This window comes from Amblyomma maculatum, chromosome 7, assembly GCF_055883805.1.
Source record: "Amblyomma maculatum isolate TAMU_Amacu chromosome 7, ASM5588380v1, whole genome shotgun sequence".
Taxonomy (NCBI): domain Eukaryota; kingdom Metazoa; phylum Arthropoda; class Arachnida; order Ixodida; family Ixodidae; genus Amblyomma; species Amblyomma maculatum.
The window spans coordinates 7,592,022-7,614,289 of record NC_139350.1 but is presented as its reverse complement, the minus strand read 5'-3'; the positions used below and the strand labels follow the sequence as shown (position 1 = coordinate 7,614,289).

The following is a 22,268-nucleotide window of genomic DNA, read 5'->3' as shown; positions in this document are numbered from 1 at the left end:
CCTAGCAACTATTCCTTTAATCTTCAGTCATTTCCCGCCTGCGTACAACTTGAATGCGAATGACGCTGTGAGAACATATCTACCTTGCAGGTTTTCCTGTTGCCTCAGTGATATATGCTCTACGTGCTGCACCATTTCCAGCAGACTAACCGCGTTGCTTTGCTGGTCGACACCCATCGAGAAGCCCGACACACTACGGGAGTAACCGCATTGCTTTGCTGGTCGACACCCATCGAGAAGCCCGACACACTCCGGGAGTTCGTTGCTCGGCCGCGTTCGCTGCCGATCGCACTCGAAACCGCAGCTCGACAGTTCAACACTCATCGATGTAACGCGTGAGCTCCGAGCGCGGAGTGATTGCAACGCGGAGCTTGCAAAGCCACAACACACTTCGTCAGATGACTGTGATGACGAGCTATCTTGTAAGACAAATTGACGGCACTGCTGCGCTGCAGCAAATTCTCTACGACCACTTGCAGACGACGAACGGCATGATATTGTTGCGAATACATTTTTGCTCGACAGCCGCGCTGAATCCCTAGCGATCCCTAGGTCGCATAGTCCCTAGTTGGGGGCACGCCCAATGGCACCGGCACAGCGGCGGGCCGGCGGCGTCAAACGTTGGCGGCAGCAGCAGTGTACTTACATAGACCTTGGCAGCGGCGCATAGAGCAGCAGCTCGAACTCTGCCAATCGCCCACCCTGCTTTGACACGTGCCGTTGGCTTAGTACGTCCAATCGAGCTGACTGTGGTGCGCGTCATGAACCTCGGAACGTTTGCTGCGGCTTCGATACAGAAAGGTTAGTGTCCGGTTTGCGAAAAGAGTTCAGTTTGTAACGAATCTTGCCAATGAAAGTGCCGCCATTTATAACTGGCCCTGTGGTGAGCGATGTTCGTGATTGTGTCAATTGCGTGCTGTTGGCTTACCGTTCTCGTTTGTCGCATACTAGAGGGAATTTGTACAGAGCTCGCCACTAGTTTACTTCCGACATGCGCGTGCATTCGATTTTCCAGTCCCGGATGTTGCTGACAGGTCTCGGCTTCCGCTCTGCAGGAAGCTCCCGCCATCGTTTGCGCTTAGCAGACGATATCAACCATCAGTCACCACGACTCGGTTCTTTCGCAGTAACGCCGCAAGCACATTTATCTCTTGGCGTACTTGTAATACCAGAGATAGTTAACAAAGGCATGAATCAATCGGTGCTTTTCTTGAACGGAGCAACATGCCCGAATGCGAAGTGTTTTACAGGTCTGTTCGATTCATCTGCACGCTTTGTACCAGTTCCGTAAAGTTCTGCGGCGGTGCCGCAAGAGTGTAGCACCAGTTCCAGCAGTTCAGGTGCAGCATCGGCACCAGGGGCCGTATTACGCACCGCTCTCAAAATCGCTCTGCCCCGCCGGGGTGGTGCAGTGGTAAGACGCCCGACTACTGTGCCGGAGTTCCCGGGTTCGAACCCGACCTCGGCGGCTGCGTTTCGATGGAGGCGAAACGAAGAGGCGTCGTGTGCTGTGCGATGTCAGCGCACGTTAAAGATCCCCAGGTGGTCGAAATTACTCCGTAGCCCTCCACTACGGCTCCTCTTTCTCTCTTTCCACTTTCATTCCCACCTTCCTCCCTTCCCTTACGGCGCGGTTCGGGTGTCCACAGAGCAAGTGTGACAGTTACTGCGCCTTTCCCTTCCTGTGAACCAATTTAACTTAACTTTTTAAAATCGCTCTCAAGTTTGAGAGCGTGACGTCAAAATGACGAGGCTCAGACATGTGAAGTGTGACGACATCACGGCTTTAGCCAATTACAAGCAGGCGAGGGTGCTTAATAGCAAAGCCCCGCCCCGGAAACTTTTATTTGCACGATAAAGGGGCCGTGTGCAAACATTTTTCGTGAAAACGCAGCGAATAAAAGTATAAATGTTCTATTTACCTAAGAAACATTGTTCGAAGCTATAATACGGCAACTAAAAATAGAAGCATTTTCAGTATTACAATTAAATGTGCTCCTAGGTAACGATTTTCGCCGCGAGGGTCAGCTGACGACAGCGAGGCGTGAACATGGCGGCCTGCAAAGAAACAGCTGATTTTCCCGTCTAGTTGCTGCTTTTTACGTGTAGTTTAAAATCGAGGTCCTCTGCGGATGTTGTTAGTTGCCGGAAAAATCTGACTGAAAGCAGTAAAGGCTACGAACCTGCAGTAAACAGCTTGGTGAAAGTGTTTGTCACGAAAATAGCTTGCTGAAGAGTTTTTCATCAGTGCTTACCAGCGATGACAAGAGCGACGAGCGGTAGCCGTGTGATCTAGTGTTGTTTCTTTGGAAAATACAAGAGGAAAATGAAGGCTACACTATTACTTCTGCCGACAGATGGAAGCTGACAAGTGTCAGTAAAATAGGTGTCAGCCGCTATGCCCCTGTACCCGCTCGCGACTGCAGTGCGGGAAACGAGATCCGACGCACGACCCTTCACCACTGACTTGTCGTGCAAGCCACAGTGACTCGCTGCTGCGCTTCGCAACCAGTTGACTTCAGGCACATTGGGCTCGGTTCTTTATATTGCGATTGATGCTGCTGCTGCTCCATTCCGTTCATGTTCAGTAGCTGATGTTCTGTGTGAGGTACAGAAACCGACGTTTACGCTCCGTTTTGGTTTGTTCAAGAGAAAGAAAGCACTCTTTTTTTTTTTTTTTTTTTTTTTATTGTCACCGAGGCGAGAACGAGTTTGTTCTACCAGACCTCAGTTTAGAGGCGATAAAGGTAGGCCTGAGCAGGGATGTCTAGTATGTTGCATTTCGCGCAGCGGTAAGAGTGATGGTGTTGGTCGCACATTGTTGCAAGGCCTCTCTGACGGTGTCATAGTTTCTGTTCGTGCTAGACGGTGTCCACTCTGTCGGCAGGAAAAGCAAGCGTATCATGCATGTGATGCCGCGAGCGAGCTCGAAATCGGCTCAATTTTTGCGATCGCACTATGACAACTAGCTTTCAAGTGCCTTTATATCCATCAGAGTCTTTAGTGTTTCAAAATATGTTCATTTTACACACATTACGCATTCTCTTTCAATATTGTGTGAATTATGTACAAGCCTTTTCTATTAAAATATCAGTTTGAACAGAAGACGAATTTTTTTGGTTATTTGTTGAAAAGACTTAGAAAATAAATGCCAATGACAAAAGTAGCTGTGCAAAATGTGTATATCACACATTTATGGCGTAGTCATTTATTGGATGCTTATAGTTTAGCATCGCCTGTCTTCAAGCTGTTTAGCATTCTTCTTGACAGTGTTGCACGTTTTATTAGTGTAAAATAACCTTTATTCACACATAGCCCCAGCAATGGATTTGTTATGATTGCAGTTATTTTATTGTCACTAAGATTTTTGTCATTTAGCAGTCATTCTGGGCACTGAAGCCAAGTAAAATGCACTATTCTCCTAGCAGCTGCTACAGCAGAGCAGCAGCTACAGCTTTGTTATATCTGATATATAAGCATTTTGTATACTGCACCATGCATACAGTACCTATTTGTATAGGTAGCTTCAATATGCAATGGAATGGCTTCTTTGGGCCTAGTAATTTATTCTCGAATGTACATGTCAATGTTGTATGGTCAATGTATATCAAGGTACATGTGCTTCTCTATATGCTGCCTCTTTTGCAGTACAAACACTCAAGTGAAATGCTGCTGCCAAGAAATAAGTGTTTCTACTGAATATAAGTGGCAGTGAAAAAAAAAAAATCTTTGTTGGTAGTATTTTCTGATTACAATCAGCATCATGAACATTTACTGCCTTGCTGTAATACTGCACTTTTCAGTTTAAGCATGTTTACACCACAGTGACAACAGCCAACTGTACCAGGCTGCAAAGACGGTAGCAGAGAAGAGACAGCGAGCTGGGACTGGGATGGCTTGGCGCTGGTAGGGTCCCTAGAAATATTGCTAGTCTGTCGTCCGCCGGCCGCGGCGGGGGCTGCCGCTGAATGATCGCCGCGGTGAACCGGAGTGCGCCACTGCTGACGGAGCAGACGACGCGCGCGCCCGTGCGCTTCGAAATGCATTCGCTGCATGCTCATTGTCAGGTGCCTTGTACATGCGATGCCGCTCTTTAGTCTTTGATTTCAGTTTAGTCGTAATATTGAATTTGCAGCCGAGTTGTTGGCATAACCACGGATGCGACTTTTTTTTTTTTTTTTTTTTTTTTTTCGTGAGCGAAGTTTTGCGCGCATGCCCCTGAGCCGATGTAGAAACGAAGCTGCTTTTTATACCCTATTATCCTGCTGAAGCTACCGCCGTGCCGTATTGTAATGAAGACTTCTGAGGATTTTGTGCAAACAATTGTGCTTGCATGGAGAACTATACTAGACGCACATTCTAGGCTCCAAGAACCATGTGTGCGAGCAACAGAGCGCTGTCGCCGGCGTTTTCATTCACGCTATAGTTTCATCTTAACTTCTTCGGACGTTTAGCTAAGTTATAACACGTATGTAGAACTAGAAAATTTCGGATGCACGCACAATTAAAGCACGCAAGATGGGAACCCGAGCCCTTCAATCGCACCGCGCTTCAGGCAAACTGCTGATAGGCATTCTTTGGTACTTAGGAAGCCTAGTAGCCACTCATCAGAGTATGCCATCACTTTTGTTGACTTCCGTTTAGCAACCTCTAAAACATATTTTAACAGCCAGCTGTTAGTTGAGAGGAAGGGCACTAACACTTCTTTCAAACTCTGTCCTTGAAGGTGTTCATTTTCATTTTTCATTTCACCGAGAGCTTTTACCAGCTTTGAAACCTTGTCCTTCGTACGACAAACTGCTCGAGACATAGAAGTCTGTTTCTTAATTTTTTCTTCTTCTTGACAGGGTGTTCTGAGTTAACTTTCGCAAGTATTTGCAGGATGTTGCATCAGAAATAATGGTACAGTTCGTCGCAAATTAAGCAACGCCCATTGTAGGTGGGAAAGGTCTTTTGTAATAGGCTTCAATCCGCTGCCAGGACACAAGCTGAGTTTCGCAATGTCCTGAATAAGATTAATTACCTCTTCTGTCGACTTTACAGCTATCTCCTTGACTTTGTTTCCTCGAATGCACACAGCAGCATTCATGGCAGCTTCACCACTGCGATGGAACAGAACTCGCCGATGGCAATAGACGATTTGCAAAACCTACAAGTTAGCTTCCCTGTGAGGCAGGAATTCCTGCACAATGGCGGCATAGACTTACTTTGGAATAATAGTTGGGAGCAGCGCTGGCACAGCGACTGGCGGCAGAGTAACTCCCGCACCCCTTGCCCATTCGTCACAGCATTCCGCACGTGGGTCGCCAATTCCAAAACTCCTTTCCTTACCCAGTGTGGCAGTGCTCTCCCTTCCTTTATGCCCGCGTCAAGAATGTCCGAAAACCTGTTCTCGCACAATGGCCTGTGCGACTGCATCCGAAGCTGCGTGGACTGTAGTAGATGCATGCACTGCATTTAACTATTGCCGCGGAGTCAGGTTCTGCCGCCATTGTGCATGAATTTCTGCCTCACAGGGAAGCTGACTTGTAGGTTTGGCAACTCGTCTATTGCCTCCGGAGATTCGTCCTCGCTTGAGTGGCACTATGCGAATGTTCATTGCTCAACATCAGAAAGATCGACATTTGTCCCCAGTGGCGGTGGCATGCAGCTTTCTGCATTCCTGGAGCAGGCTCACGTCACACGATCCACCACCGCTGTATTCTTCAACTGGCTCCACTGATGCTTCAGGATCAGTGCACTTTTTTTCTTTCTCTGCAGGTCTCCCTGCTGACTGTTTTTGCTCGTACAAGTTGCGCTCCTTTCTCTTGAGAGGCAGGGGCTTCAACAAGTATTTTGGAGTGTCAGGAAACAGCGTTGAGATGGCATCCTTCATGAGTTGCGTAACATCCCGTGGAATCTCAATCACCTTTACCTGTCTTAAAACTTCGCTCAATAAAGCAGGATTTGAAGTGTCGCTCACGAACGTCGACACTATGCTTATTCGTGTTACAGTAATGTGAGGGCAACCCCGATCCGGATCATCCGATATTTATATATACCGATATTTATATCAACGTCCAGGATTTCCTGTCTGCAACTCACAAAATAATGAGGAAGATATTCACCACTTGTGGGTTTGCCCGCCACTGAAGCCGACAATATCGGCACCTGACGGCAGTGGGCCTTTCACCGAGCAACCCATCTTCGTACATTGCTTGCACGCAAGGGCCTTATCATCGTTCTCTCTTGAATTTTATTAGAACACAGCCAGTCTATTTTCTTTCATTTATTACGCCTTTTAATTTTCGTTTTGCATATTCCTTTATGCCCTAGCTGAGACAATAAACAATGTTATTGCCTTTGCAGCCGCGCTTGATGTTGCGCTCCCACTCTTGTCTCTTCCCTGCGTCTTTCGGTGTCCTGAAGAGAGAACATTTCACCTTGCACGAGCGCTACCCGGTCTTGCACCCGGGCAAGAAACACGTGCTATCACGCTTACCCCGTTTTCTGGACATGACGCGATCACATATCCATAAAAAAGGCACACTTGCACACATGCTAGCTAATTTGCGCGCATTCCGGCTCGCGAGCGAAAAAAAGTGCACGTGGTGCACGAGCCTTGTCACGGCACCAACGGATCAGCGCGGCGCAGATTCGCAGTACGGCACAACCGCCACAGCACCACGTACACAACGCGACCACGCTCCGAATGCGTACAGCGCCCCCTGCGCTTTCATCCGGGAAGCGGCCAACCGGTTCCATAGGGAATCCCGCTCGGACGGCAGACTAGCAAATACTTCTAGGGACTCTAGCGCTGGTGTAATCAGCCATGACTTCAGTGGGTAGTTGCCGTCTCATGGGTAACCAAAATATGACATCCACTTAGGCCCATCTTTTGCTAATCTCAACAGCTTTTGAGCATGCTTTAGCACTCAATTGAAGATCCATACCAAGTAGCCCACAGCCAGAATCGTAAACATTCGCAGGAATGCTTACAACGTGTGCCAATGCTGTTTAGGCAGGCATCATTGTAAGGACAGCCTTGTAACTTGGTAGTGATGATTACCTGCATAACAGAAGCACCCCGATTTCTTAGGCAGCAAATAAATTTAAACACTATAAATAGTTGTCTCCTATTGCTTTTGCCATGAACAAAATTTCACTGCAACATGCATTCTTTGGCATATAGCCCGTCTCAGCATATTCAGGAAATTACCTCTTGCCAAAGCCGAAATCTAAGTCAGTCTCTCCCTGCAAGGCTTGTTTTAAAAAAGAAAAATAATAATAAAAATAAAAAAGTCTTGTCCTCAGAAAAGACTCCCGGTCTTTGCAGAAATGAAAAGAAGCAGGCGTTTTTATGGCGCATTCACTTTCAAGGCACGAATGTGTCGCAGGCAGGGAGCGTGACAAATGGCCCGAAACCAGTCATTGAGGAGCAAGGCGCGCTGGACAATCAATAGTCCCTTCATCCTGTGCTTTACATATAAAGGGCAGGTATACAGAATCCTTTCGACAGCTCTCGCTAGGTCATTTTGAAGACAACTGTTAAAAAACAATGCACGAGTGGGAACGAGACCTTTTGGTTGGAAAAAAAGCCTTGCAGAGAAGCCGACTTACAACAAGTGGTATTGCACACATCAATGCATATAATCAAGATCGTTCGATGACCAACACGGGTTTTTAGAGCTTAATCAGGAAAAAGACGCAGGTGTTCAGCAGACCTTCGATCCCCTTTCGGTGCACAGGAGTACCGCTATCAAACATTATGGTGTCGCAGCGCTGGCAGACAATTGGGACAAGACTAGGGACACACACAACTGCACTGAACTTACAACTTTATTTTGGACGCTTTTGATTCGCGCATATATAATTGATAGAAGGATGAAATGAAAAGAAGCAGGCGTTTTTACGGCGCATTCACAAACGCTAGACGAACGCGCCGTGCAGGAGGCGTTGGTCCGGCGGGGCAGCCAGGGTCACGAAATGCGCGTGTTCGCTTCGCAGATCTGAGATAAAGCAGGCACAATACAAGTTTACTATGATCTTCAGAACTCTTCGGCAAACACACGCAGTCAATAACAAAATCTACTCACTATTGTGATGTTCACAACGTGCGTAGAACCCCTTGCCTAGCGACTTGTTTCCGTATCCTTGACGGCAATCATCGTTCCGCCCGATGGCTTCCGCTACCGACGCATTGCGTGATGCAAACGATCTTACATTCCCTACGTACGTTGGAAGCACGGTATAATCGTGGTTTGAAGCCTCTGGTAGCAAAAAAATGCGGTGCGCTTGCCGCTGCAGTGACGACGCACTCGCCCGCAAGCCGCCGTTCATCGATGTCCGTCGGCAATCGTCGCGCAGTCACTACACTTTCTGCTTGTTCCCGAGTTGAACAGAGCCGGAGCAACTTGTCCGGCAAGTCAAACGCGTCCTCGTGCTTCTTTCTTCGCTGTGGATCGCCGATACACTGCCTCAAAGCGGCGCATCGCAATTTACGCGGCCGCCATTTTCGCTCTCAAACGTTTGAGACTGCTTCTGTCGCTCTCAAAAAAACGCTCTCAATTGACGGCCATATTTAGGTGCTCAACGTCATCATTTCTTTCGTGTTCATGACGTCTGATGACGTCCACCGGTGCGCAGAACTCACCGGTCAGAACTGACCAATAGGACATAGGCCTTTGAGAGCGATCCGTTTGAGAGCGGTGCGTAATACGGCCCCAGCTACTTACTTACGAATGGTAGAGTGCAGGCCGGGCCGTCTGCTATCCTTGGCGTCGCCAACAAGCTGCGGCCGGCTGTGTGCAACATCGCGTCAGCCGACACCAACGTTCCGGTTAACTTGAGGAATTTTCAAATAGCACATGACAACGAAGTTTTGACATTATCCAGCCGCGATGCTTTTGGCCTGTGCTTTGTAATAAACGGCACTTGTCAACGAGAACACGATCGAGATCGCCAAGGTATCGGCTACGCATACTCAAGAAGTAGACACACGCATGCGGTACGTGATGCATGCTGATTATACAGGGTGTTGCACAATTAGACCCGCGCTGTAGAATGCTTCTCCCAGCTAAACCGCGGAATCCTTGCAGTTCAGATTTCGCACAGAAATCACATTTTGTCGCTAGTATTTGTTAATACTAAATTTGTTTGTGGTACTTGCCTGATTCGATCAGAAGAAGTAAAATATTCCCATCGCCTGCGGCGGCGGCGACGCCAGACGAACCGCTGCCTCAGCGATGGGACTGGTGGCGCCACCTCATGCTGCTAACAACAACTCAAACCTTCTGCCAGAAACGCTCGCCCCCTCTTTTCCTGCTACAGAGTTGTTGTTAGCAGCATGAGGTAGCGCCACCAGTCCCATCGCTGGGGCAGCGGTTCGTCTGGCGTCGCCGCCGCCGCAGGCGATGGGAATATTTTACTTCTTCTGATCGAATCAGGCAAGTACCACAAACAAATTTAGTATTAAAAAATACTAGCGACAAAATGCGATTTCTGTGCGAAATCTGAACTGCAAGGATTCCGCGGTTTAGCTGGGAGAAGCATTCTACAGCGCGAGTCTAATTGTGCAACACCCTGTATATTTCAATCATGACTATGTGCGCTTCGATCGTTGGCTGCCGCAAAAGGTCCATATATATGCATTTGCACAAGATATACGATATGTGATATACTTGAAAATCTTCATGTTTGGGATAATTAGCGCCGTTGATCGAGCGGCATATACACAGGCGATAGAATTCATTCATTCATGACTATGCGATGCATATATATGTACAAAAGCCGACTGCATGTGGTCGGCTATCTGTAAATTATATTGCCACTCACACCAACCGGTGCCAAAATGCCGAATAAGATCAACTTTCATCGCAATGAAGCGTTGACGACACGAACCAGCCTCGATCGATGTATGTATATGCGCACCATGCGGCAGCTGGCACGAAGCGCAAACTTCGATCACGATTGAAGTCAGCATGAACCATATATAACGCATGCACGTGCTTACTTGGTAGACACGGTTTGAAGTACGCGTCGTCGTTTCTTTGGCAAACACAGGCACCGTTCTCGTTGACGAGTGGAATAAGGGTCGCTTCACTGTTTATCACAACACGCAAGCCATCGTATGCGCAAGCTGTCGTCTGCTTTTATGCGGCAGCAGCAGCTGCACCATTTCGGCACTGACCGCTGAGGAGGTGCACAGTTTTGCTGAACTTTTCGTGAACTCAACCTGCACGACGTCTGCACTTTTTGAAACGAACGGCGTGTAAAACCCCTTGATACTTCGAAAGTTACGCCAACGATTGAACTTTGCCGCCGCCGCGCTACCTCCTCGCCTCCTCCTCGCCCCTAGACTAGACTGTGTGATTCTTGAATTTAGGGGGGTGGACGCGTTCTAGGTGGGGGGGGATTGAAGGGTGGGGTGGTTAGAAAAATGGCGCGAAGGAAAAAGAAAACACAAGGAAAACGCCGGACGCGCGTCGGTTTCCAAGGGCAACGGCAGGGAGACCAATCGTCGCTCAGGAAATCGGGCGGAGAGCCGGCCTTCAGCGAAGGCCCCGCCTTCGCTGAAGGCCGGCTCTCCGCCCTCTCGCGGCTCTCGCGTTTGCAAAAGCATTTACAACAAGCGTTAGGTGCTCCAGCACAAAGCGGTTCGCTTGCGACACTTGCAGACCTGCGCGCTGAAAAGATCACGAAACAGGTTAAGAGCTTCTGTGCAACATGAACAAACAATCTGTGCTCGTGACTCTGGACGCTTCAGTGCGTAGTGAAATTTAAGGCAAGAAAGCGAAGGCGCAAGATTCCAACGTCTTACATCAGCTTAGAGAGTTTGTAGGAACGCAAAAAGCACTCAGAATGCGCTCGGAGTCTGAGGCCGCTGAAAACCAGCGAGACACAAAACTTCTGTCCTTGTGCTTCGTGTAGGTACTGCTTGTGTGTCGGTGTTTCGCTGGTTCAGTACGGTAGAAAATCGAATGCCGGACAGCTGTCTGCAAATAGTCCGGGTATGGTGGTAAGGGGGCAGTGTGACGGACGACGTATCCGCGCCTTGCGAGAGCGAGGCGCGATCCGCGATGAAATTTCCCGGCGCCGCAAGGGGCGCTGCAGCGCTCTGGTGTGCATGGGGAACCAGCCGCTGCCGCGCGATTGAGCGCAGCAGCGCGGGTGCGGGCGAGGTCTGGGACGCGTAGACTGCGCTTGTTTGCACGTGGACCGCGAACGATTCGAAGCTGGTAGTCGCACATGTACCGCAGTGATCCTTTTGAGGTGCGAAGTGGGTGATTTTGTGCTGATCCTGTGTTATGCAGTAGATAACGCTGTGCGCACTCGTGGCGCAAAAGCGCGAACATGTTTTGCACCCGGGCGCAGTAGCGGGTACAAAGCACGCAAAGCCGAAACCCCCTTTTCAGACCACCTATACTTAACGCGAACTGAGGTTGCGAAATATCAAGCGTGCTGACAAGGAGCTGACTGTCTCGTTTGTGAACGCATGGCATACTAAGTCAGGACAACATTTTCGGTATAGAATACTCGAGACAAATCTTCACCCAAGACCTGCGAAGTTGCTCGTAACTATCGTCTGCCCTAGTTTCTCAGAAGAATATTCAAGCCAAACTTAATTGTTACGCTATGCCTTTGCTGATCAACAGCTGAAAATAATATTTTAATACGCTGGACATGTTTATATTTCAGGACATATGCTGGGAGCATTGTACGCTGGCTTTCTTATTCAGCTGTGCCTCAGTTCAGGCCACAATAATGAGGGTGAAACAAGGGATATCCAGCTCATCTTTTACATGGCAGGATGTGTGACACAGAAGTTTAGCAGCACAATTTCTTGCCAGAATTGATTCTGGCCTCAAAGTCACCCGAGCAGCAGCTGAGTGCAATTAAGATCGCTGTGCACGCAGCAATTTGATAGGGGAGGCTTATTTTACAGCCAGGGACAAAAGTTCGAGGGATGCTGGCTCGTGGAATTGTGTGTGTGTGTGGTCGGGCAGTTATGAAGGAAAAAATTTGTGGAGTCACGAGGGGACATGCACGCTCCATTCAGAGGAAAAGAAATATCAGAAGACTGACCAGCGAGGCAAGGAAGAAATAAATTTTTCCCACAAATCCCGCCCCCAAACGTTTGTTCCTGGCTGTAGCATATAGAATTCTATGCTGGCCGGCGTTAGTTAGGGACGCATTCACATTTTTTGTTAAAAAAAAGAAAACGTTTTATGCTTTCAGTGTGCATGATTTCGCGCAGTTTCTCAGCAGTCTAACAAACTCCACCAAGTGGGATGCGCGATGTTCATCATAAAGAGGTTACTGCAAAATGTTTCCAGTTTGTGGTGCTAACTATGGATTCATTTTTTTTTTTTTTTTTTTTTTTACTCTTTGAATAATGGACAAGGCTCTTGAAAATGAGCGCCAGAAACATTTGAAGTTATAAACAGAGTGAATTCGAAGCAGAGCCATTAATTCGTTGTTCGCGCTCTGACGTCTGGATTTGTATATTGTATTAATAAAATTAACATCATTTATGCTCTTGTGGACATTTTGTGCAAATGATTTCTTTACCTTAATTGTAATCGAAGTGTTTCCTTTGGTCTTGTGGATTTGTCCAGCAAAAGCAGTGATCGAAAATATTTAGTGCATGATATGAGATGCGCCAGAACATCCACAAGCGCACCTATTATTTATGAGCTACAGCTTCCAAGTAACGTAGCCATAAACGGCATGTTGCTGGCGCATGCAGCCCGACGAACAGACAGCGCTCTGTTCGTCGTCCTGTCTGTTTTACGTTTGTCTACTTGTTAGCGTGTCGTAGCGCGCTGAGAACCAATTTGCTAGTACGTCCTTTTTTCTTTTTTTTTTTTTCTTCTGTGGCCACTCATTATATTTGCCGCGGCTGCAGCTGAACTCCAAAGCTCCCAGTCAGAGTTCCGAATTGTCCGTGTTCGTTGTCCATGTTCACTTGTGCTATCAAGCTTTTAGTGAAAACTAAACGCGTACAGAGTTAATATTCTGATATGCGTTCTATTTAAGCTTGCTTTTCCTAAACTGCATCGCTAAACTCAATTTGCGCGTACTGATGGAGAAAACAATGCATCTTTTCATCTCTGATGTGCAAACATTTCGTCATGTTGGCATCGCACCAGAATAAAAATTCAAACGCGACGCAAAATTCACGCGTTCCTGGTGCCTTGTGCCGCCCCCTCCAACCGCCGCGACGGCTGCACTATGCTCTATCTAGAGCATTATAGCTGCACACCAGCTGCAAGTAGCGCCGTCTATAGCTTTCATCGCTTGTTGCAAAATTGAAAAGAAAATGAAGTGTAATAAATAAGCTTGGCTTTCATATTAACAGGGTAAAACATTTATTTTTCTTGTATTGATGCACAGATTTTTAATTTGTAGCAGTTTTATAATTCCTTCTTTTGGGTGTTCCGAAGACGTCATCGGCGACTTCCCGCTCTTTGCCTGCTTTGCCCACTTCGCTTTCTTTGAAACTGACTGTTGGGCGGTTGGGCCACGGTATATATACAATGGTAGCGAAGGCTGGGCCCAAAAACGGTCTAGCGCGACAGCAGCACAGCCACTTTGGGGGGGCCGAAACACATAGATAATGAAATTCAAAAGCACAAATAAAAACGCTATAAAACAACATAAAGAAATAAATATTTTAATGCCACGTTTTATAAAATAGGTAAACTATTTTAGCAAAACATTACTCCTCATTTTTAATTTTTTGCAACGTTCTTGTTACGCCCCCTGTTGATGAGTGTGCGGTGCATTTGCAGCTTGACTTTGCAGGCCTTGTTTCGGCACCCGGCCACAGTGGCCGCGGGAGCTCACGAAGCGGTTTCTTATCGCCAGTCTCGAAATGCCCCTTTCGCGAAGTTTTCGTCGTCCTTGCGCGTCGCGTCTCTGTCACCGTTTTGTAAAATTTGCACCCCGCCGCACCGCTGCGGCAGTTTTCTCGGTTTTGGTCGTTTCCTTCGACGTGCGGCCAGTGCGAAGTCTTTTTCCGTCTTTGCACGCTTCGCGCTGTTCTTTTGAAGCGCTTAGCGCTTTATTTCAAGATGAGCTTGCAGCGTGTGAAGAAACGATGCGCCGTGGCACATTGCGACAGCATGGACAGTGCCGTCGGTGTCAAGCTACACCGCTTCCCGCTGGACTTTCACAGGTGAGCTCTTGTCAGTGTCATCTGCTACAAGGCGTCTGCTCTAGGTATGCTCCGAATGCTTTCGTTGGGTTGTTCGCTTCTGTTTCTGTAACCAGTTCATGTGCACGTGGCTTCATTTTTTCGGGGATATTTATGTACTACACTACAGGGCACACACTTTAAGTGCTGAGCTGTGCGAAAGAGGCCCACCATTTGTCTGATTTATGGTGAGTTTCATGCAGCCGGCTATCACCAGCGTTAACTTGATACCCGGCTCTCAGGAGCAATCACGCGCATGCCACTGACCGGAATGCCAATTTAAAACCAATTGTGCTGTCTGACAAGTCTGAGCACAACACTGTTTAGTTTTCCAACACCGCGAAGCCAATTTGACCCTCGCAACTGGTAGTATCAAAATTCAGCCACGTGTGTATGCGCGGCCTTGAGGGTGCTTTAACTGAATTCACTCAGCAGGAGTTACTGCCTGTCTTCTTATTGCTATTCTGCATATGCATGACCGTTAGGGTAACTTTAAACGCACTTCATTCTCGTCAATCTTAACCATACAAAAGTATAGCTACCCGCATGCCACGAGGACGAGCGTACGTAACCGCACTCTTAGGCGCTGAGAGCTTGGGGCGAGCATTTACTACCATAGTTCAGATATAATGGAAATATAATGTACTGCAGTTAGCATTGACAGGAATAATGACACATTGGCGTTTGGAGTATGCAGTATTCCTTACGGCGCAATTGTGAATAACGTGCACGTTGCATCACGTCCAGGTGCCGAGCGTGGGTGGAGTTCTACCACGTCAGCCTGGAGAAGACACCATGGCAGCTGCGAGACTTGCGGGTTTGTTCCAAGCACTTCGAACCGTCTGCGTATCTGTCGTCAAAAAGGCTGCGACCCGTGTTGATGCGCCTACTTATGTCATGTCATGTTTGTCTCAATTGAAGCTGTCTTAGCACTGTCTTCTATGCTTTTCAATTTCCTACCTGGCAACGTTCGTAGAACTGCAGGGCTTTTTTCTATCCGCACTGTGACCATTAAGATGAATAGCCAGCTTAAAGAAACTACTGCTTGAGCTGCCTGTGACTTGTATTTTTTGTTGGTGTGCTTTATCACTGTATTTGTTTGCTTGCTGTAATAAACCATGAATATGAAAACCATACTTGCCGTACACTGTATTGCAAACTGTGCACTTGAGCCTGTGCTTTGCGCATCATACCTTGTACTCAAAAAGTACTAGCACCAGTATTTCTACCAAGGTTTCCACTACGAATCATGCATGATTGCATTCTTAGCCAGCCAAGGTAAGCCAGCGTCTGAAAGTGTTGCTGCCTTTCTATGCTGCCTTCTTTGCCAGTAACGTTCACTGGGTTCCGAATTGCACATTAGCAAGGCCATAACTAGCAGGAACTCGAGCACATTTGACTGGCAAAGGTTGGTGCGCACTGAAAGGCAGCCTTCATGAGATACCGGCTTGAAAAGGCGGGTTCTATAAAAAGACCACTTTAAAATTCTCGCTTAAAACATACGTATGCGTGACGTCATTCAACGTCACTCATACGTAGTTGCCCCCCAATATGGCGGTGCCCATGAGCCGTCATTTTTTGGACCAATGGGCGTCTATGGAACCTTCGCTACCATTGTATATCTACCTTGGTTGGGCCGTTGGGCTACGGTGGGGAGGTAAGCAGTGCTATCTTTTATGGTCTTTCAAGTGTTCCTTGTCCAAGAGTGCCATATATATATTATATGTTTTTTATTTTCGGCCAACACTTGCTCGTTTGCTCGCACAGCTTGTTAAGATTGTTGTCTGAAGTACAGTGGTCTTGCCACTTTGAAGTGCCGAGTCGAAATTAAATGCGTATTTTATTTTCCTCCATTTGTTACAGCATGTACAAGGACAAAGCAGACAAAGCACCTGCGGAGGTTGCCACCAGGTAAAGTTTTACAAACTATAATTTTGCGCAGGTAAAGCTGCATAGTCAGTTGCATGTTTGGGAAGAAAGTTTTGCCGTTTCCGCGCTGCCGTTTTATTAAGAGCAAACATTTTGAGGCACTGGTTAGTATAGTGTCCAGTGTGTATTTCTCACACAAAACCCTGGCTCGTGTTTGCTAGCTTCCCACGGTGCTGTGTTTGAAACTGTGAAGAATGTCAGGTTTTACCTGATGCAATTGTTTCATACTCTTGTTAAAGCGCTAATTCGCGGCGACACGCCGCAAATTGCCGCTCGTCGCTGTCGCTCAGTTTCTGGGTTTTTAGAAGATTTCGCGTGTCGCCCGGAAGCAGCCTGTGAGGCAGCCAATCGCAGAAGGCTTTGGGGGGGGGGGCTCAACGTCCGTCCTGGCTTTTTTTTTTTTTTTTTAATTTTTTTTTTATTTTTGTACGGGTGAAGTTTGTTTTCCTAGTCCGGTTTGGGTGATGAACCTGGTGCCTGCAGACGCGCAGCGCATCGAGACAGTTCAGTAAAAGTTTGGAAGGGTAGTAAAAAAAAAAGGCTAGTGTGGCTTGGTATTAATTTTTGAATTGAGCAGGAGACAGTCACTGCATGCAATGCAAATTGGCATCGCAGTGTAGTAGCGCACCGTGCACTTTGACCCATTAAAATGCGATGCGTTACAGTAAATTTCATCAATGTCTTCAATGTCTTATCATACTTCAAGCTGTTAAGTGGTGGTGGTGGTGGTTATTTACTGTATATACAAAAGGAAAGAAAAGATGTTTGCCGGCCTCAGTATCTGATATCTGAAGCACCTGAACTGGGGCGGCGGAAATAAAGGGATAGTGAGGAAAAGGTAGAGGAAATCAACTGTTAACGATCTCTTCGATTTGCCTGCACCAGCTGCACTAGTTCAAGTAGTGCAGCACCGCCGTCCTCGTTTTGCCAGTGCCGCGCGCGCCGTCTGCACTTCTCTCCTCGTTTTTTCAAGGTGCAGGGCTAGTTCTGCACGAGTTCTCGTTCACTCTGCACTCGCTCCAGAAGAGGTGCAGAAAAAAGTGCAGCATGGCGTACGCTCCGCTTGGCCAAGAGCAGACGACGCTGCGCATCGTTCTGCATAGCTTTTGTAAAGTCCGTCTCCTTCAGAACCCGGATGGTTCGCTGCTAACGGATCCGCAAATGGTTGCGTATACAAGGTAGTTGGGCTGCATGCTGGTGATTGGCATTTTGTTGATGGAGGAGTGGTAGTTGTGGCCACATATGTAGTGGTACGTGGCCGCGATATGGCACCTTCGTGCACGTTGTCCTATGTAGTATTTTTTTTTTTTTTTATCGCGTTGTGACCTCAGAAGACGGGTGGATGCGAACAGAAATCAGCTGCGATCGATCGATTTTCTGTTGTGCCAAGTGTGTGTGCCACAAGACAGCTTGCGCAGCGACTATGCGACATCAAACTTGTCGCCCACGGAGCACATAGAATGTCTGAGAGCGCAATGAGGTACAAACATACGTGCATCAGCTAGTGCTTTTGGACAGAAGTAAGTTCGTGGAAACCAATCAAGCGTCTTGTTAGGCAGTCTTAATTATTTAAACTAGTACTCGTGGCAACTGCTTACAACGTTAATTCTCTCGTACCCAGGTCCATGAATGGCACCTTCGCAGACCGTCCGATCTAAAGATCGTGCGCAGTCGCACGTATTTGGTCAATTGGTGTCACGGTTGGTCGTCGTCACTTTCCGATCGAGCGCTGTAGGCCTACGGCAGCTGGCTTTGAAACTGGCCGTAATCATGCTACAGCACGCGATGCATAATGCGCGCATGCGTCTGCTAGGTTGCAGAGTCCTACACTTGCGTACTCGTTTTGGCACCTGGCGCCGCACGCCAGCGTCGGAACTGGCACTGCACGCTCACGTGACCACCTGGCACCTCTGCAGCACTTTTCAGAACTAGTGCAGCCAATGCAAGCCAAATCGAAGAGACCTTAAGTGTTAAAAATGGGATATAGCGTGACTGCACTCCCCTTGACCGAACGATGAGGCAGCGTTAACAGAGCAACGCTGAAAACGTGGCTCTCTGTCGCTGAGCCCCGTCGCTTCGTGCGGTGTACACCAGCGGCAACGACAGGCGTTGGCAGCAGCATTGCGCGACGGATTGCTAAGGGTTCTCGCCTCATGTAGTTACCGCTTAATAGGCTGGTGGGGACAGCTTTCTGATAAAGGGCTTTGCTGCTTTCTTGTCTTTGAATTGTCTTTCTCTGGTAGTAAATAGCACATATCTGCTATAGATAATTAACCATGACACAGGCATTGACTGTCTGATGCTCAGAAGTGTTTACCTTTTTTGCCGTTTTCTGTCATCTATTTCCTGCCAAGAAGGACTAAAGACACAAGGTTTTAGCTGAGGCTGAATGCAAAGTATTCTTGAGTGCAATCGGCGGCTCATCAGAAGTTGTGCTGGACTGTAAACTGATGAGCTCCGGTAGTTCAGCAAGGAAATGTAACAATCGTCTCCTTTCTTCAAAAGTAAAAAATTGATTGTTCTTACCATGCGTTCGGCTTCGCCATTTGCTTGCAGGAAGCGAGGGCTATTTGAGACAAGCTTGAACCCGTACACACTTGGTTCTTGAATGCAAATGAGACAAACTGTGGCCTGTTATCTAATACCACGGTGTTTGGAATGCTATGCCTGGCAAAGATGCTCTTTAAATGGTTGATGACCTCTTCTGATGATTTGTCTTCCTTCAGCAGGGTTAGCTCTAGATATCTGAAATAACCCACGACAACAGGGTACACAGCGCATTTGGTCTCGAACAAGTCAATGCCGACATTTTGCCATGGTAAATTAGTCAATTCCAAAGGAATCATTTGTTCCACAAACTAAACTGCACACATTCGGCCACACACATGTGGCAGTCCTTTACAGCTTTTGCCATCTCTTTGCTGCCACCAACCTTATTCCCTTGCTTTTGGTCCGCAGCGAATGGTACCATGATACCCTTTGTACGTTTGTTAGATTATTTCTTTCCGCAGACTTCACAGAATAATGATGCAAGTATTTTTTAGCAACAGTTAGTTGCAAACTAAAATGTTAGCACATTCGGGCCAAAACTGTTTCAAAACTTCTGGCCACCTGTGGTGGCAGGGTTCCAATAATGACAAGTACTCGTGGTGTCTTTGTTGCTCGGCTTGCATGACATTAAGTATACTTTCTGTAGCAGGTAGGCCCCGAAAGACTTTGTCAACAAAAGCAGATATATCAGGCTCTGTCAAGGTACCTAGAGTATTTTTAGCCGCGTTTGGTCGCACTGTTGATAAGGTGTCTGCTGTCACAATGCTTTTGCTCGGTATATGCATTAGGTTGAAGCAGTATCTTATCAGATGCATTCTGAATTTTTTAAAGAATGCAACCAATGGAACTAGAGGTTTGTGATCCATTTTGAGCAAAACCTCCTCTTAGGAACTCGTCAAAATGTTCAGCTGCCCTCGTCAGTGCTAATGCCTCCTCCTCTATTTGAGAGCATTTTTGCTCAGTCTTTGTGAGCGATCTCAAGGCACACAAACCGGTCGTTCCCCTGTATGGTTGGACCTGCAGTAATGCGGTAGCAAGACCGTATGACGAAGCATCGGATAATGAAACTGTTGTCTTGTTCAAAGGGTGGTGCCTGGAGAGGCTTTTGTCTGAGCTGATGGTTCCCCAGATGTCGCACACTGCTTGTTCTTGTTGCGGCCTCCAGGACCAGTCACTGTCCTTTTACAGTAGGCTCCGTAGAGGTGCATCACTTGACACCGCATCTGGAAGGAATTTGAGAAGATGATTCATCATTCCTAGAAGAGAATGCACATCTGATATATTCTGCTTCCTCGGAAATTCTTTGATGGCCCACACTTTTTGAGGATGTGACCGCACGCCACCAGCTTTTAAAATAGTGTTAAGGAGTGACACTTCTTGAACTGAAAAACAGCATTTTTCTTTGCGCCCTTTCAAGTCTGCTTGTTGCTGCTTTGCTGTCTCACTTGTTCGAGCTTTCACTAGTGCAGTGGCGATTTTTAGCTTGGGATCAATTTGAAGCTTTTATGACAGTGCTTCGTCATGAAAGCCAGCTAAGAAGTGATACCTAATTAAGCGTTCATGCTGTCAAAGTCTCATCGCCCTCCTAACTTGTGGAGCTTGGTTGCAAACTCATTTACAGCTTTGCCTGAGCTTTTGATACACGGTATTCTTCGTGTGCACAAAATAAGCTTCAAACTTTGACTTTGTCATCTTGTAGTTTTTGAGGTCTTCGTCCCTTACAGCTAGCGACCGAAGAATCTCTTGCCTTCTCACTCATTGCGTAAAGAAAGGTTTTTACTTGAATTTGCTCTGTTTTGTCCTAAAGACCGGATGCGAAGCTGGGGTCCTTGAATTCGTCGATCCAAGACTAGTCACGGCTTTGTGGAAATCAAATGGCTGTGGGGGCTTTATTCCTGCCTTGGCATCACTTGCAAGCCATTGCTTCGTTCTGTGGTTCTGCATATGCCCCTGGTGGTTTGTTGCGGGAGCGGTGATCCCACTTCCGACACCATGTGAGACATACATAGTTGGGTGGTGATAGGGGAAAATGGCCTCCTTTGTTACCACAATGTGCAGTGTATGCATACATACTGATCACATGACATCTGCGATCGCTTTGGATGGATGAGCGAAAGGAGTATGCTTGCTCTTGTCGGGAAGCTGACATTACAGTAGCCATTCATTTTCATTTTTATGGGATAGCTACATATAGCTCATTCTGTTGAAAAGGTGTGTCACAGTAACTTGAAAAAAAAAAAAAAAAGAAAACTTCGCATTGTTTCATATGTGTTGGGAAAAAATGTCTATATGATGTCCGATCTTCTGTCCTTGTGCAGTGTTTAAGGTGATGTTTATCATATCGTTTCTTACTAGCGTCCATCTGCCAGACATGTTGAAGGCTAGTCTGTGACAGTGATTGAAGTGGAGCTAATCACGTGTACCTCCCAATTGTACCCTGCAATTTAAAATTGAATTTAGAATTTTCTGAATGAAAAAGCAGTATGCGATAATGACACTCACAGGCTTCTACTTAAGGCAAAGCTTTAGCGTCATTCTAGTTTCTTCTTACAGAGCTTTGAAACAAGTTCAAACAGTTTTGTCAGCTAGGCCATTTCAGTCGTACAGAGAAGCAGCGAGCAGCCCTAGGTAGAATAACAAACTGTATTAAATTGTGAGCATTTTTTGTTTCGTTTATTCCTGTGCTCATTTTGTATCTTTAAGAATCAGTTTAATTGAAAGGCTTCTCGCTCAACTTCTGGGACACCTTCTTTATTAAAAATGCTACTGAAGGCTTACAGAATTGCACATAATGAAATGGTCTTTCCAAAAACATAAGCTACAAAGCAAGAAATATATTGGAAAACAAAAAACTGGAAAATTGGCATTTTTGTGGCGAGCTGATAAGAATGAGACAGAAAAGCACGATATCTACAGAAGCATCATTAACAAAGAAAATTTCGAATACACATTTTGAACATCAATGACTCGGGAACACGGTGTAAAAAAATAAACTATCTCTAAGCACTGTTCTTCAGCTACATAAAAAAAATCTAAGGTTGAAACAGCCTCATCTCTCATGCCTTGCGATGCAGCAGTTGCTGGTTTTTGTGAGGCACCAAATCAAAACTATTGCAGACTGGCTGTAAAGGCCGGATATCATTGGTTGGCGCACTCACTCATGAGTGCACCCATATTGCCTCACTCACACTCACGCCGTGAGTGGATGTGTACCAGAGTGTGAGTGGCCGCGAACAGGAGTGGCCATGAGTGAGTGTGGGTGAGTGGCGGTGAATGGCAGCGAGTGTGAGTGGGAGTGATCAGATGCGAGGAGGAGCGGACGTGAGTGTGAGTGCGAGTGAGTGGTTGTGAGCGGGAGTGGACGTGAGTGTGAGCGAGTGAATGCGAGCAGGATGTGGACGTGAGTGCGAGTGAGTGGTTGCGAGCAGGAGTGGACGTGAGTGTGAGTGCGAGTGAGTGGATGCAAACGGGAGCGGACGTGAGTGTGAGTGCGAGTGGGTGGTTGCAAGTGTGAGTAGATGTGAGTGCGAGTGAGTGGACATTAGTGGATGAGTGACAGAATAGAAATAACACAAGAAACCTTATGCAATATCAATGTGATCGGGTCGGAATG

At 47.0% G+C, this 22,268-nt stretch overlaps 2 protein-coding genes across 2 annotated transcripts in view; both read left to right on the top strand.

The window, feature by feature from the left end:
- Window positions 1-769: 769 nt before the first annotated feature.
- LOC146182675 (uncharacterized) overlaps window positions 770-22,268 on the top strand; it is a 61,703-nt gene continuing 40,204 nt past the window's right edge. Inside the window, exons 1-4 of the mRNA XM_084608897.1 lie at window positions 770-801; window positions 13,425-13,503; window positions 15,815-15,833; window positions 16,040-16,087. Coding sequence (XP_084465023.1) covers window positions 16,041-16,087 — 47 coding nt within the window. The 5' untranslated portion in view covers window positions 770-801; window positions 13,425-13,503; window positions 15,815-15,833; window position 16,040. The remainder of the gene's footprint in view (window positions 802-13,424; window positions 13,504-15,814; window positions 15,834-16,039; window positions 16,088-22,268) is intronic.
- Window positions 13,717-15,618, top strand: LOC146182676 (52 kDa repressor of the inhibitor of the protein kinase-like). The gene is made up of 2 exons (XM_084608251.1): window positions 13,717-14,158; window positions 14,924-15,618. The coding sequence occupies exons 1-2, from the start codon at window positions 14,055-14,057 to the stop codon at window positions 15,093-15,095; spliced, it is 276 nt and encodes a 91-aa protein (XP_084464377.1). The 5' UTR covers window positions 13,717-14,054; the 3' UTR covers window positions 15,096-15,618.

Bases quoted from the DNA above. Each gene is read 5' to 3' on its own strand.
- LOC146182676 (XM_084608251.1), top strand. From the start codon at position 14,055: ATGAGCTTGCAGCGTGTGAAGAAACGATGCGCCGTGGCACATTGCGAC. The intron at 14,159-14,923 runs GTGAGCTCTTGT...CATCACGTCCAG, and splicing joins TTCCCGCTGGACTTTCACAG to GTGCCGAGCGTGGGTGGAGT.